At 44.7% G+C, this 17070-nt stretch overlaps 1 protein-coding gene across 1 annotated transcript in view; it reads left to right on the top strand.

The window, feature by feature from the left end:
• AHI1 (Abelson helper integration site 1) overlaps positions 1-17070 on the top strand; it is a 2471520-nt gene that overhangs the window by 31004 nt on the left and 2423446 nt on the right. Inside the window, exon 3 of the mRNA XM_044087109.1 lies at positions 14608-15167. Within this exon, the coding sequence (XP_043943044.1) occupies positions 14608-15167 (560 nt within the window). The remainder of the gene's footprint in view (positions 1-14607; positions 15168-17070) is intronic.

Here is a 17070-nt window from a genome sequence, read left to right as displayed (position 1 = left end):
TCGGCTGGGGTCCAGTCACTTCCAGTTCAGAGCCCTGCCCTTTGGTCTCACTACAGCCCCAGAGTGTTCACCAAATGCATGGCAGTGGTCACGGCTCACCTGAGGCGTCAAGGATTCCAGGTGTTTCCGTATCTCGACGACTGGCTCCTGTCAGCCACCACCAGGCATCAGCTTATACAAGCCAGGGATTACACAATAGACCTTTGTTCTCATTTAGGCATCTCAATCAACTTCGAAAAGTCATCCTTATCGCCCTGCCAGTCTATTACCTTCATAGGCAAACTTAAACACTGTTCGGATGTCAGCTACCCTTACAGAACAAAGAGTTTCAGACATTCAGACTCATGTCAGGATCATTCTGGCCAGCAAGAAAGTACAGGCCAGAATGGTTCTAAAGGTATTAGGTCTCATGGCTGCGGCCATTACTCTTCTTCCCTGGCTCGATTCTACATGCGCCTCCTTCAGTGGATGCTGTTCACACAGTGGTCATACCAGCAACTCCCAATGCGTCACCAGATTCTGGTGACACAGACATGCAAACAGCATCTTGCTTGGTGGATCACATCGTCTCAGGTTCACCAAGGCAGGTGCTTTGTACCCCGTCCCGATAGCCACTGTCACCACGGATGCCTCCCTGATCGGGTGGGGGGGGTCATTATCAGGGCAGGATGGTTCATGGGACGTGGCAACCGTTCGAGTACCATCTGCACATAAATGTCCTGGAGATGAGAGCAGTGCTTTTAACGTTGCAAGCCCTCAACGACTTTCTTCCCGTGAGGGACAATTGCAGTCCACACAGACAACATGTCTGTAGTTTGGTATATCAACAAACAGGGCAGAACCAAGTCCTACCCCTTGTGTCGAAGCGCTCAGACTTTGGCAATGGGCGATCTCCTCTCATCGGTTTCTGGTAGCAACGCATATCCCTGGGAAAACCAACATTATAGCGGACAGATTGAGCAGAGCTATCCTCATGCCTCACGAGTGGTCTCTCAAGCAATCTATAGCGGAAGAGATTTTTCTGGAATGGGGTCGTCCATGTTGCGATCTTTTGCTACTCCCCAAAACAGCAAATGTCCAGACTTCTTCAGCCTCTTCCCTCTATCAGGCCATCCCCAGAGACGGTCTGACCCAGGATTGGCCCCAGGGACTTCTTTATGCCTTCCCTCCATTTCCTCTGATCCCTCAGGTGATCCAGAAAGCTACCGATTTGAGAGCCAATTTGATTCTGATTGCCCCTTACTGGCCTCGTCAAGTTTGGTTCCGTTCCTCCATCATCACCTTTTGGTGCAGCCGTGGCATCTGGACCCAGTGCCAGATCTACTGATTCACCAATCCGGTCAGCTGCACCGGTCAATCCCTTCTCTCAACCTCACAGCATGGTTGCTCCACTTCCTTCCTTAGCCAGGCTTCCTTTGATCTCTAACCCAGTTAGAGACATCATAGTAGCTTCACTAAAATCCTCTACCAGGAGGATTTACACAAGCAAATGGAAACGTTTCTCTTATTGGGCTAAGGCCCAAAATATTGATCCTTTTACTGCCCCTGTTCAGGCAGTTCTGGACTTCTTAGCAGAGATTTTTCATGCAGGGTCCTCTTCTTCCACAGTCAGAGTTCAATTGGCTGCTATTTCTAATTTTCATGTCGGGATAGCAGATCATAATATTATGTCCCATAGGCTCTGCAGGGCCTTCTTGAAAGGAATTTTCCTACTAAAGCCTCCAATCAGGAATCCTCCTCCTCAGTGGGATCTAAATTTAGTGCTGACATCCTTGATTCTTCCCCTTGAGCCAGCTGTTTCTTGTTCCCTGAAATATCTTTCTTGGAAAACTTTATTCCTAGTGGCTATTACATCTGCCAGGAGGGTGTCTGAACTTCATGCTCTTCGGTTCGACCCCCTTTTGATTTTTCACAAAGACAGAGTATCTTTGAGAACTAATCCATCCTTTTTACCTAAGGTCGCTTCAAAGAACAATCTGAATCAATCCATTGATCTCCTGTATTTTTTCCTAACTATTCAGATAGAGCTGAACAAAAGCTACATTATCTTGGCGTCCACCGTCAGCTTAGATATTATTTGGACAGAACAAAAAATTTAGAAAATCTGATCAACTTTTTGTTTCCTATGCGGATAATAAAAAGGCCTTCCTGTTTCTAAAGTGACTTTGTCCAGATGGCTTTCTTCGGTCATCACTGAAATTTATACGATCAGGGGAAAACAGCTGTGCTCAAAACCTAAAGCCCATTCAACTAGGAGTTTAGCTACTTCTACAGCTTTTCAAGCTAGACTGCCTTTGGACACTATTTGTGCAGCGCCACTTGGGCCACTCCTCACACTTTTGTTTCCCATTACAAATTGGACTTGGCCTCCAGGGACAGAGCCAGTTTTGGCTCTACAGTCCTCAAGAGTTTGTTCCATTGAGCCACCCAGGATAGAGGTGCTAGGGACGCGGTCCCATCAAGCAAGAATGAAGGCGAGATTGACAACTTAACATTAAGTTATGTACCTACCATAGCGTTCCATGTTAGTTGTCTTCTCTCGCCTTCTTTCTTGCGACCCTCCCTCCTTCCCCCTGGCCTGGACAGACCTTGTATAAGAAACTATTATGCTAAAGACCATTCAGACCTGGTCCTTTTTACATCTGTAAGTTTCTTCTTCCTTTGGGAAGTATTCTATGCTTGGTGCTATTGCCCTTTGTTAACAAACGAGATCTGGGTACTTACCGCCTTGCATCATGGGATATGGGGCTGCCTCGAGCTGGTAGAAGAAACTCTCGAGCTTAGCAAGTGCCGAGTCGGAGCCGAGGGATCGGCTCCGAACCCATCAAGCAAGAAAGAAGGCGAGAGAAGACAACTAACATGGAACGTTATGGTAGGTACATAACTTCTTATTTTGCCACCTAAGAAAATTATTTTCCTGTGCCACTGTCAAGCAGAGCCACAGAAGTGATCCCTGGGGTGAATATCCTATTTCCCATCCAATCATCAAGATTTTTCTTGAAGAGTGCAAATGAGGAGCTTTGTTTGATATAGATAGGTAGTTTATTCCAGAGTATGGGAAGTCTCTGGGACAAGAATTTGTCCCTCCGGCATGTTCTGTTTATTGTGGTGACAAGGTTTAGGTCCCTAGAGCATGTAGCTTGGAGGGATTGTGATTTACTTAAGTGGAGCATGTCCAACAGCTCTTGGTTTGACATAGCTTTGTATGTTAGGCAGAGATCACCTCTGAGTAGGTGATATGCGATGGAGTAAAGCTGGAGTTTTTTTGAGACGGTCTGCTTAGGGCATCTGTTTGAGGCCAGTAATCCTCTTTGTGAGGTATTTCTGCAGCCTTTCCAGTTGTTGTAGATGTCTTGTGAGGTACATACCAAAAGGGGCGTTGTACTCTATAATGGGTCTAATGAGTGATGAGGAGAGGGGAACAATGACCTCTTCTTTTCTGGATGAGAAACCTTTTGTGATGAGGTGTGCCACATAGAAGGATTTCCTTACCACTGTGGTGATGTGATTATCAAAGGAGAGACTACTGTCCACCTGTGTCCCAAGATCTCTTATCACCCTTTCGGTGTTGAGGATACTACCACCTATGTTGTAGTTCATGGGTACAGAGTTTTTACCAAAGGGGATGACCATGCACTTTTTGGCATTGAGCTTGAGGCCATGGCTTTGACACCAGGCATCTGTCTCAGTGAGGCCCTTTTGTAGGATGTCCACATCATTAGGAGTTTCGGTTATGGCTCCTAGTTTTCAGTCATCTGCGAAATTCATTAGCCAAAGACCTTCTGTGTTAGCCTGACTTCAGAGAAGTAGATACCAAACAGGAGAGGACTCAGGACTGAACCCTGTGGTACTCCACTTGTCACTGGTCTGAAGTCGGACTTGGAGTCTGCTACTTTCACAGTGTGGGTTCTGTCAGTGAGCCAATTGGTTACCCATCTTGTGACATAGGGATTTATACCTAGTTTATTGAGTTTATCTATAATTCCAGAGTGGGAGGTGGTGTTGAAAGCCTTGGCAAGATGTAGATAGGCTGTATGAACCACCTTACCCTTGTCTGTGGCTTTGGTGACTGCTTCAAAGAAGTCTATCAGGTTTTGGAGACATGATCTGCCCTTTACAAACCCGAACTGGGTGGGGTCCAGAGTTTGGAGATTACCAATGTCTTTGTTTATAAGTTCCATGATGATACGTTCCATGGTCTTGCAGACCAGACTCGTCAGGCTAATGGGGCGGAAGTTCCCGGGGTCCATGGTGGCTCCCCCTTGTGAAGTGGGATAACCGTCGCTGTGCACCTTTCAGCAGGCACAAAGCCTGAGGTGAGGCTATGATTGAACATGGTACTTAGGTGGGGTGCCAGTTCGTTCTGTAGTTCATGTAGAACGCAGCCTGGGATGTTGTCTGGTCCCATGGATGTTGTGTTCTTGGCTTTGGAGAGTGTAGTTTTTACCTGTGCAGCCGTGATTATGGGAACTTTGCATTCTTCCGGTATAGAGATGGGCTCTTTAGGGGGTGAGAGGGGGGTAAAGTTAGCACTGAACCTATCTGCCAGGATGTTGGCAATATCAGTTGGGTCTGTATATTTAGTGCCATTGTGCTGTAACTCAGAGCAGATCTGAGTGTTGCCATTGAATTACTTGGTCCATGTCACTCAACTGCAGCGCGACCTCGTCAGGGTGCTAACTGAGTCGCCCCTGAAGTCCATGTTGCAGGAGGATACGTATATATTCTCCACGCGAATGGCCACTCTCAAAGTGGTTTCTAATACGTCCATGCATCTCCTTTCGCATGCCACCAAGGGAGCAGCAAGGGCAGCGGGTCTGGCATTGCCATGAAGCGTCAAGCCTGGCTTAGGCTATGTCAATTCACAGAACCCTTAAAAGGCATCGTTCATGAATGCCCCTTATGATGGTTCTTCCTTGTTTGGGAAGACTGTTCGTGAGATGTTGGTTCAGAGTGAAAAGGACGGGAAGACACTGTCTGCCATCGGTATCCACTTCTCGAACCCACAAAGATCCTTTTCCAGGATTCAGCAGGGGCAAAAGAAGATGTGGTTCTGGAAGTCTCAGTATTCCCAGGACACTCAGGACTCATCTTCCCCTAGAGGCAGAGAGGGACCAGACAGATGCCAGCCCAGAGGCAGAGGAGGTCCGAGAAATTTCGGGTCTCGAGAACCATTCTTGGACAGCCCCGCACAGCAGCCTTGAGGAGTTGCCCGACTTCTCTGGAGGCAGTCGGGGGTCGTCTTTTGTTGCACCTGGTGGCATGGGAGTCCGTATCAACAGACTGTTGGGTGCTTCACATCATACTCAGAGGTTATACCATCCCCTTTGATGTTCCTCCCATTCTTCCGAAACACCTCCCAGACGTTGCACCCGCACAAAGGGAGGTGGCAGTACTAGAAATAGACAAGCTGCTAAGAAAACGAGTCATCCAGTCTATCCCCCGAGAGCATTCTGGATTGGGTGTTTATTCCAGGTTCTTTTTGGTGTCAAAAAGATGGGGGACCTAAGACCAATTTCGGATCTTTCCACCCTGATCCTGTCGGTTGCCAAAGAAAGGTTCCAGATGGTCACATTACAATCCATCCTGCCTTACTTGCAGGAGAATGACTGGATGTGCTCCATAGACCTCCAGGACGCATACTACCATATAAAGACGCACAGATGCTCCAGGAGGTTACTCCGCTTTTGGCTAGGGGCCAATCATTATCAGTTTCGAGCCCTACCCTTCGCTCTCACTACAGCCCCCAAGGTGTTCACCAAGGTCATGGCAGTAGTAGCGGCTCACCTGAGGCTCCAGAGAATACAAGTCTTTCCATACCTGGACGATTGGCTCCTTGCTGCTCCCACCAGGCATCTACTGTGTCAGGCCAGGGACTATTTCCTGAAACTGTCAGACTTTCTGGCAATCACAATCAACACATCCAAGTCTTCTCTGGATCCAGTCCAGGTTTTGGACTACATTGGAGCAAGGATAGATACATTGCAAACCAAAGTTTTTCTGACTCCAGCGAGAGTTCAAAGCTGTAGCAAGGATAGATACATTGCAAACCATAGTGTTTCTAACTCCAGAGAGAGTTTGAAGCCTAAAACTCCATGTGTCCATGGTTTTTCAGTCCTAACTTCCTTCAGCTGAGGCGGTTTTATGAGCCGTAGGTTCCATGGCAGCCACCATTACTCTTCTTCCCTGTGCTTGTCTGCATAGGTGGGTACTGCAGTGGACACTGGCAGTCCAGTGGTCATTATTAGATCTGCTGTTGACGCATCCAGTTCATATAAGCAACGCTTGCAGGAAGTCCCTCCTCTGGTGGATACGCTCCTCAGAACTAGTCGAGGGACGGACATTTATTCATGCCCCTCCCCAAGCCACGGTGACCACGGACGCCTCCCAACTAGGGTAGGGGGGCATTGCTCAGGCAGGATAGTTCAAGGCATGTGGCCCCCAAACAAGACCTATTTGCATATCAGTGTTCTAGAGATAAGAGTGTTCCTTTTGTCGTTGCAGGCCCTTCATACCTTTCTTCCTCTGGGAAACCATTGCAATTCAGACAAACAACATGTCAGTGGCCTGGTACATCAACAAACAGGGAGGAACCAGATCTTACCCTCTTCGTCACAAGGCTATGAGAGTGTGGGAATGGGTGATCTCCACCAGCCGATTTCTGGTAGCAACGCACATTCCGGGTCGATCCAACATACTGACAGACAAACTGAGCAGGACTATTCTGATGCCTTACGAGTGGTCTCTGAATCCTTCTGTAGCGGAGAAGATCTTCTTCAAGTGGGGTTGGCCTTGCTGTGTTGATCTCCTCACATCTCCCTCCAATGCGAAGTGCAACTAGTTCTTCGCTCTGATTCCACCCACAGGGGGAATCCCTCAGGGACACTCTGGTCCATGCTTGGCCTCCAGGTCTTCTCTATGCTTATCCTCTGATGTTCTTCGTGTTTCTCTGTTGCAGTCATCACATTTGGGTTATCTGCTTGCAGTAGCACTCAGTCAGCCTGATTAATAAAGTCTTGGGTCCTACGTCGGTTGCTGTCTCCTCTTCCGTGATGTCAGGTTGTTAGGGGTATAAAACATGCAGCCGACGTCATTACAGCAGTCTTTCTTGCCTTGCAGTGCCTGAAGCAGAAGCAGTTCGCAAGTGACGGTCGACCGACTCCTGAAATTTTTGTTTTCGAGTTTTAGAACCAAAGCCTTCACCTAAAAGCTAAGTACCCCATTGGGAAAACTTTTTCTTGCTCTAAACTGATGTCAGTAAAAGTAAATAATTGCATTTCTTGTGGAAAGCAAATACCTCATAAAGATTTTCATTCGTACTGTATTCCTTGCCTAGGCCCTGACCTCGACGTACCTCACTGTCGGTTTTGTGCCTTATTTAAAACACGAACTATCCGTCGTCAGTATATTTTTTTGCTTCTAAATATTTTGGTGCTCGGTTTAATTATCCCGATATGTCTTCGGTAAGCCATCCGACTACCGACATTCCAAAAAAACATAAAGACAAAGACTGAGACAGGCCACCGAGGCACACGGTACTCAGTGAGACGCTTTTGCAGCCCCTGATACCTGCTACTTCAGATTTACAGGCCTCTACTGAGACCCATTCGGAGTCTGGTATGCCGCAAGATGCTTCAACTGTGGAACCTGCGGATGTCTCTACCTTGGATGGGTCCAGAGCCGCTGTGCAGGCACCGGCTTCTGAGGGTGTGTTCAGGCTTACTGACTTGCATATTAAACTGACGCTATCTTCTTCTTCAAGGCCTAAAACTCGAACCATGCCTAGAAAACTGACGCCCAAACTGCATGGTCAGGCCTCTATGCCTAAAAAACAAATGAGAAGAATGACTGAAGACCTTATTACTTTAATCAGGGGAAGCCAGCCTTCCCCCCCCCTAAGAGACCTAGGACTGAGTTTGCTTATGATACTTCTGACCAGGATTCTGAAATTTCTGTTTCCTCTGATGACCAGAATTTACCCTTATCTATGTATGAGGATTCTGATTTTGAGGACTCTATTCCCTCTGCTTCTCCCCCATTGGATTTCTCTTTTGGGTGAAACCTTGCATACTCTCAGGGAGCATTTTCGTTGGGAAAGTCAGGATTTCTCTTATTCTAAAAAGAGGCTTAGGGATTTCATACTCCTGCCCCAGCACAGGCCTTTAGCTATACCTCCTATACTGGACATTGTTGATGCCTTTTCGGAATCTAAAATGGCCCCTGACTCTTTACCTCCTGCTCCCAGAAAACCTGATAGATATTACAGGGTTCCTGACTCTCACAAGTTCCTTTTCAAAAATCCTGCTGCAGATCCTGAAACCATTTCACAGAGACCCAAGGGCATTAAAGCTTCTACTGCCAAAAATCCTACCTCCTCTGATAGAGACTCCAAGGCGCTGGATAGATGGGGTAAGAAGTTATACACGTATGCAAACTTGGCCATTAGGGCCTTGAATTGCCAGTTTCATTTGTTAAAGTATGAGCAGCGTATTATTAGATTGCTTAAACAGAAAATGATGTTGATTCCTGATTGTGCTGAAAATAAGGCTTTACAGGATTTAATGTATTCTGCTGAACAAGTTGGTAAGCATACATTGCAATGTGGTTTTGATTCACTAGAGGCATCTTGCAGGGCTGCTGTAACTGGGTCTGTACTTAGAAGGCATGTTTGGCTAAAGGTGCAATCCTTGCCAGATTATGTTAAAGCGAAATTACTGGATACTCCCTTAAATCAGGACTGCCTGTTTGGCAACAAGGCAGAAGAATTTCTTAAAAAGATGGAGGAGAAAGCTAAATCTATGCAACTGTTAAAGATTTTTTTACAAGTACAACCTCCGAGATTTAGTAGACATTGGCCTTCTAAGAAGTGGTCCTTTCCTGCCTCTTCCAGACCTTCTCAGTCCAAACCCAGATCCAGCAGAGCATCCAGGCTTCAGTCCCAGGGTACGCACAGGACTAAGCAGTGGGGGCCTCCACTTCCAAACCTGGGAGTAATAAAACTCCCCCCTACGGTAAACTGTCTCTATGACTTCTTTTTAAAACTTCCAAGCACTTCTCAACTGACTGCCCCTTTTGGGGGAAAGATTGCACTTCATGCAAAGAACTGGGGACTCATTACCCAGGACAAATGGGTTTTTACTATAGTGCCCCAAGGATACAGATTTCACTTCCACACATTACCAACTCCAAGCTATTGGCCGGCTCTACCTCCAAATCAGTGGGCAGAGGCCCAAAAGCAAGTACTGTCTGTCTTAAGCTTAGTCTTCAGTTGGTACCAGAAGAGGAAAAGGGACAAGGTTTCTACTCGAGACTTTTCCTGGTACCCAGAAAAGACAATTCATGGCGTCCGATCCTGGACCTGTCTACTCTAAACACCTTTTTAGTGATTCCAAAATTCAAGATGCTGACTCTTCACCAATTGCTTCCTATGCTAGGCAAAGATGCCTGGTTGGCAACACTAGATTTAAAGGAAGCATACCTGCACATCCCAATCAGGGAATCTTGCAGAAGATACCTACGCTTCAAAGCAGGCTACACGCACTATCAGTTCTCTGCACTGCCCTTTGGCTTATCTACTGCGCCCAGGGTATTCACAAAGTGCCTAGCTCCAGTCATTGCATTTTGCAGGCAAAGAAATATTCAAATATACCCATACCTGGACTATTGTCTAATTTAGGCAGAAAACCAGGACATACTTTTGAATCATCTGGCTTTTGTACAAAGGGTGATAACTTGTCTGGGGTACACCATATTTGAAAATAAATCACACCTGGTACCCTGCCAACAAATTATAGTCCTGGGAGCAAGCTTGAGTACAACTTCCCAGATGGCTTTCCTCATGCCAGAGAAACAAATTCACTTGACAACCTACTTCAAACAAGTGGCCACAAAAAAAACCCTGCTATCTGCAAGACAAATACTGCAAGCCTTGGGGTTCATGGCCTCCTGCATTCTTCTAATTCTATATGCAAGACTGCATATGAGGAAACTACAATGGTATCTAAAAAGCCTATAGTGTCAACATTCTCAGGATCTAGAAGCAATGATTCCCATCATACCTTGCCTACTCCTAGAGTTCCTTTGGTGGGCAGAGGCCTGCCACTAAAACAAGGAACTACCATTCACACTACCCCCTGCCGCCCAAACCCTAACAACAGACGCATCAGACTATGCATGGGGGGGGGGGGGGCGAACCTGGCAGGGAAGTGCATTCAGAGCAAATGGAACCCAAGTCAAATGCACCTTCACATTAATCTAAAAGAAATGTTAGCTGTACAGAATGCTCTGACAGCCTTCCAGGACCACATTCTTCTAGGACAATTAATGGTAAAGACGGACAACACCACTGTTATGTGGTACATAAACAAGCAGGGGGTACACATTCTTACTCCCTCTACAGACTAGCCATGGCATTGTGGAACACAGCCTTGAGCTACCAAGTGCATCTGCAAGCTCAATTACTGCTAGGAAAACTAAATACACTGGCAGACGGACTAAGAAAAATCTCATGGACCCACACGAGTGGAAACTGGAACCAAGGATTTTCAACATGTTGACAAGCAAATGGGGGAGCCCAGATTTAGACCTGTTTGCCTCCCCCCAAAACTATCAACGGGAAAAACTTTGCACAAGGACTCCCAACAGACAAGCTTGGAAAGTGGATGCTCTGCCCTTCAGCTGGAAAAACCTAACAGTTTATACCCTTCCTCCTCGCCTCTGCTCTCCAAAGTACTACTGAAGATCAGCTAAGAGAAACCAAGGACGATTTTGATTGCACCAGACTGGCCACGCCAACACTGGCACCCCCTCCTGTACAGTGTGTCACTTTGGGCCCCATAGCACATGCCTCAGACTCCTACCTTGCTGTCTCAGCAGGAGAACCAGATTCTGCACCCTCAGCTTCAAACACTGAACCTAGCAGCCTGGCTAATTACCTAATCTCTCCTTTACCATCCCTCAGTAAACCAGTGATGAATATCATTTTAGAGGCAAGGAGGCCTAGTACTAGAAAATCTTATGCTGAAAAATGGAAAAGATTCTGTGCCTGGAACCATTATTAAGGGATGAGCACAGCAGTGCCCAATTTACCTCAGATTTTACAATACTTAACTGAGATGCTGCACAAGGGCCTGCCTTTTTCCTCAATAAAAAATCATGCCTCAGCCATTTCAGCTCATTATAACACAGAACTTCCCCTCTTCTCTCATCCACTGCTCAAACAGTTCCTCAGAGGGGCCAAAAATTTAAGACCACCCAGAAGAGCTCCAACTCCAGCCTGGGACCTTAACTTTGTATTGGAGAAACTCGCCCTTCCTCCTTTCGAGCCAGCTGCTACTGCAGATTTAAAATTCCTTTCTTGGAAAACAGCTTTCCTTTTGCAATCACTTCAGCAAGAAGGGTATCTGAATTACAGGCCCTTATGGCAGTGGAGCCTTTCATCATTTTACATGCGGACAGGGTGTCCCTCAGGACCAATCCCTCTTTCATGCCAAAGGTGGTATCCAGTGTGGCCCTTAATCAGTCCATTCCTTTGCCAAACTTTTTTTCCTAATCCACAGAACAAAGGGGAACAGATACTGCACTCCTTAAATGTGCACAGACAACTTAGATTCTACTTGGACAGGACGAAACCTCAAAGGAAATCTGAACAACTGCTGGTGACATTTGCTGCAGGGACAGAGGGGAAGGCTATTTCAAAGCAAACCATCTCCAAATGGATAGGCCATTGCATTCATTTCTGCTATAAACACCATGGAAAACTTATTCCACAGGGGATCAGACCTCACTCAACCAGGGCTGCATCTACCTCTACAGCCTTTCTCTGAGGCGTACCTACCAGGGACAACCTAGAAGCTGCTACCTGGAATTCTGTACATACTTTCACCAAGCATTACCATTTGCCAATTTTCTCTAAATCCAGAGCTGGCTTTGCCACTGCAGTCTTGCAGGGCCTTATAGCTGGTCCTAATGCTATCTAAATTTCTCCTCCCATTTTTAGCTTTGGGAATCTACCCAAATGTGATGACTGCAACAGTGAAACATGAAGAACATAGTACAGTTGTGTACACTTACCATAAATGTAGATGTTCGAGTGTTTTCACTGTTGCAGTCCTGTTTACCCTCCCTCCAGCCCCCTGACTTCTTTTGGCTATACCTCTTCTCTCCTTTACAATGCTTAAAAGCTTTTTGGTGTGTTTGCTTTTTTGTTGGAGGTATAAACTTGTATATTTATAGATTTACTTGCTTCCCATTTGGGGGGCACTTGACATCTGGGGCAAGAAAAACTGATGTAATGACGTCAGCTGCATGTTTTATACCCCTGACAACCTGACATCACGGAAGAGGAGACAGCAACCAATGTAGGACCCAAGACTTTGTTAATCAGGCTGACTGAGGGCTACTGCAAGCAGATAATCCAAATGTGATGACTGCAGCAGTGAATACATTCAAACATCTACATTTATGGTAAGTGTATATAACTGTACTTTACCTCTCATACCAAAATTCCTCCAGAAGACTCGCACGTTGGAGAACAAGGTAATCCTCATTGCCCCATTCTGGCCTTGTCAAGTCTGGTTTCCCTTCCTCTGGTCTCATCTGATAGTTCTTCCATGGATCTTGGATCCGATACTGGATCTCGTCTTCCACCCCTCAAGGGTCCTTCACCCAAACTTGGTCAGTCTAAAGCTTACTGCTTGGCTGCTCCAGTTCCCTTGATTGCTAGGTCTCCCGGTCTGTCTTCTCCGGTCAAGACTTTTCTGGTGGCAACTCATAAATTGTCCACCTGAAAACTATACCGTAGCAAATGGAAGTGTTTTTCTATCTGGGCTTCTCAAAGAGATTTGGACCCTTTCACAGCACCTGTCCCTGCGGTTCTTGAGTTTTTGGCATACATTTTCCAGCAGGGCGCTAGCTCATCTACAGTGAAAGTTCAACTGGCTGCCATGTCCAATTTTCATATAGGTGAGAACATGGCTTCATTAACTCTTCCAGACTTTGCAAACCATTTCTTTTAAGACCTCCGGTTAAAGATCCCACCCCCCCTGGGATCTTACCCTAGTTTTACAAGCTTTGGTTGCTCCACCTTTTGAGCCGGCTGCCTCTGTGGATCTGAAATTTTTATCTTGGTAGACAGCCTTTCTAGTGGCTATCACCTTGGCTATGAGGGTGTCAGAGCTCCAGGCATTATCTGTCAAACCTCCATATCTGATTTTCCATAAGGACAGGGTCTCACTTCATCCTAATCCTTCCTTTCTTCCTAAAGTGGGCTCTGAAGCTAATATCAATCAGACGATCAATTTACCTGTTTTCTTCCCAAATTTTCAGAACAGGGGTGAATATAAAGTGCATTTGTTAGACGTACATAGACAGCTATGTTTCTGTTTATATAGGACTAAGGCCTTTCGCAGATCTGACCAACTGTTTGTGTCCTTTTCTACACCCTTTCTGGGCAAACCAATCTCTAAAGTAACCATTGCCAGATGGATATCTTCTTGCATCTTTCAGGTTTATAAAGACAGGGGTATGTCACCTCCAGGACAAATCAGAGCCCATTCTACCAGGTCCATGGCTACGTCGACGGCCTTTTGATCCAGGATGTCTTTGGACGATATTTGTTCAGCGGCTACCTGGTCCTCATCTCACACTTTCATTTCTCACTACAAACTAGACATGATATCTAGAGGGAGAGCATCTTTGGCTCCATAGTGCTCTGAAATATAGGGCCACCCAAGTGTTTGGTAGCTGGGGACTCTGTCCTCCAGGTTGATGGTCAAATGAAGTCAACTGCTTCAGGTAAAGACGTTATATACTCACCATAATGTTACATCTGAGTAGTTGAACTTCATTTGTCATCAACTGTCCCTCCCTTCTTCCCCCAGACCTGCTCATGGTGTTTCTACTTTGGTAGACAGGGGATAGCACCTTGGTGGCTCTCCTGTGCTTTTTATTAGTCAGGGCTATCGGGTCAGGTTTATGTTTATGGTGCAGCAAACTCGATCTGAGGGAAGGAAGGAGATGGAGCGGTATTATGGGTAACGGGAGGAGCTTCGAGCTCGGAGCAGATGCTGGTGAAGTTGCCGTCTTGGATCCGATCAGATCCAAATACCCACAGGTTGATGAAGTCCAACTACTCAGATGGAACGTTATGGTGAGTACATAATTTCTTTTTAGTATAGGTAAGGAAATTAATGTTTCATATGGAAGAGCACTTTTTTTTGCAACTAAGGGTTTTGGTATTCCAAGTTAAGTTGTTTCCTTTCTTTAGTTTTGTAGTGGAATGGGGAGGTAGGAATGTGTATTTTGGAAAACAACTTAAGTACTGGGAAAGTTAAGAAGAATGCACCTATTTAACTTGTGTAGGCAATGAATGCCATAAACTATTCATTGAGAATGTTCTTTCCATACAAGCATTTGATAATAAAATAAGACAGTTTGGTAGGCCAGGTTTATAGGATAGATGTGGGTGGTATTATCAGCTTGCAGATATGGTCAGGCATGCTTTTCTTTGCTGTAATTGTTGAACTCTGTGAAAATAAATAAAAAATAAAATACAAGATCCAGATTTATAGAAGGATATATAATTTGTATTTTTGTTCAACTTTTTAGCTTGAAACATTTAAGAACAAATTTGATCTTGCCAAAGAAAATGAGTATGAGACTGTTCTCACTGGCACATATGATCCAGATAAGAGCCCACAATTTCCAAAAAGTGGAGAGAGAGACAAAACTGTGGGATCCAGAAAAATAAACAGTGACAGCCATTTAGTGGAAGGCAGAGGCCAAAGAAAGAAGAAGAATGAGCCTGTTGAGGATCAACTTAAGGATGAGCAATTCAAGGCTGAGTACATATCTGAAGAAATGGACACTGGACAAGCCAGAGGAGTAGATAATGAAATATTCCATCACATCAGTGGAAGAAAGAAGCAAAAACATGCACTGAAAGAACAGATGAGCAAAGCTTATGAGGATGAAGATGAAGAACAGCAACTCATTCAAGCATATCAACAGCAAGTGATTGAAGAAGCAGGAGATAAAGTAAAAACCAAATCAAAGAAAAAAACTAAAAAGCGATTAGATGTTGCTTCAAATGTTGTAGTTCAGGAAGGGGTGTTGAATGGTGAAGTAGAAGAAAACAGAGTGCGTAGTAATGCAGAAGCTGACATCAGGTAAGCAAACAATACCTTTTTTGTAGAATAATATGGTAAAAATTCATCATTCAAAAATCTAATTTGATTGTATTACTAAGAAAGCATATTCACACAAAATTCTTGTCCAGAAAATAATCATGTCTGGTCAGCAAACTATATCCAGTTCTTAGCCAAAGTAACATACTGAACCGTGTTCGGCGTGGTGGATTATGTATACAGTAAGGCATGAAGAAATGTACATAATACATGTTGCACATATTGCCACACACTCAGAAGTGTTGTTAGGTTTGAGCCCAAAGGGTGAGTGCCTTACAAATCCCTGGGTATGCAATAATATCTGTAGCATGATAAGTGACTTATTTAATTTATAAAATGGACATCTGTACTTTTTGTAGTTTTAATTTTATGTTTAACAGTTTACTTATGGTAAGTATATATTTTGTAGTACATTTTAATGTAAAATAATTTTTCTTCCTGTTTTAACTAATTGATAGCTATGCAGGGTTATTGCTTTGTAACAGTATGGAATTTGTGTCTATAATTTTAAAGGGGTCATTTAAGGGCCTTTTCTGTTGAACTGTTTGCTACTGCACAGTCCAGATTGTCAGCAGGTGCTAACACTATACAGTACCACAACTAAGTTGTGGAAGTGAATGAATCCAGATGAGCAGACTTTCATATCAGTAGCATAGTGCTTCATAAACATGTACATTGCCTTCCAGGTAATGTAGTCTCAAAAATATTTGCAGGAGTAATCATTTGTTGGCATCTGTAAGAGGTCAAAGATACATATGCAAGCAGTAGTGCTTTTTTGCCTGTAACTGTTAAGCTGATGTAGCGTATGATACACTTGCTGCACTTTAAGAATATACACAAATGTTATGATTAGGGGGGCAATTCCCAAGAAGTGAAAAAATGTATGTAAGCAGCAATGCCCCCCCACATCATTTTCTTAAGTTGGTTTAGCTGATGATGATACACTTTTTACATTTATATCTTTTATTTTTTTTTATGGTACTATGTGTGGTTTACTTCTGTTTTAGTATAAAGTTGTATTCAGGCAGTGTTTCACTTGTGTGTACCATATCTTTAGATTTACCACTTGGGTCAAATTATACCTGCCAGAGTTTTTATACTAGATTGGTGTTGTATATAATTTGACTCCTAGGTTAGAGTGGGTGCTTTCTTTTGCTGTGTTATTCACTTCCTCCTCTCTTCCTACAGTGCCCCATTTTCTGTTTGTGGAATTTTTAACAACTCTTCTTAGTGGCCACCGCTGTATTTCCTTGTTGACTAATTGTTCTTCTTTCAGCTTTTCCCGGTTAGGGGTCGCCACAGCAGAACTCCAGTCCGCTAATGATTGGCAGTAGATTTTTACAGTGCCGAGGTGCCAGCCCGATGCCCAGCCTTCAACGAAGGCACGCCCATTCACACATGTCTTTCGAACGCCACTCGACCGCGGGGAGGACATGCAGACTCCACACAGAAGACGCTCCAGCCGAGAATCGAACTTGAAAACCTCTTGCTGTGAGGTGACAATGCTACCGCTGCACCACTGCGGCTTCCTTTTCCTTGTTGACTAATACAGAAGCATAAGTCTGTGAACAAGTCAGTAAACAGATTTCTGTATTGCCATCATCAGATTGTTACATGCCACTGCAGCTTTTCAACTTTGGAAAGGTCAGATTGTTCTATGGGGGTGAGACCTTTACAATTCTTTATCACTAGCTCATGGCAGAATAAGAACATCAGGTGGTTACACATCACTGCAGCTTTTCAAATTTGGAAGGTCAGATTGTTCTATGGGGGTGAGACCTTTACAATTCTTTATCACTAGCTTATGGCAGAATAAGAAAAATGCCTGTGAAACAAGTACAAAAATAGTTTGCAATAGGCTGTCCCATAATTCCTTGATCTATGG

The sequence above is a fragment of the Protopterus annectens genome, chromosome 1.part1 (genome assembly GCF_019279795.1).
Source record: "Protopterus annectens isolate FY-2018-M chromosome 1.part1, PAN1.0, whole genome shotgun sequence".
Classification (NCBI taxonomy): domain Eukaryota; kingdom Metazoa; phylum Chordata; order Ceratodontiformes; family Protopteridae; genus Protopterus; species Protopterus annectens.
The sequence above is the reverse complement of the archived record's forward strand: the minus strand, read 5'-3'. Positions and strand labels throughout refer to the sequence as shown.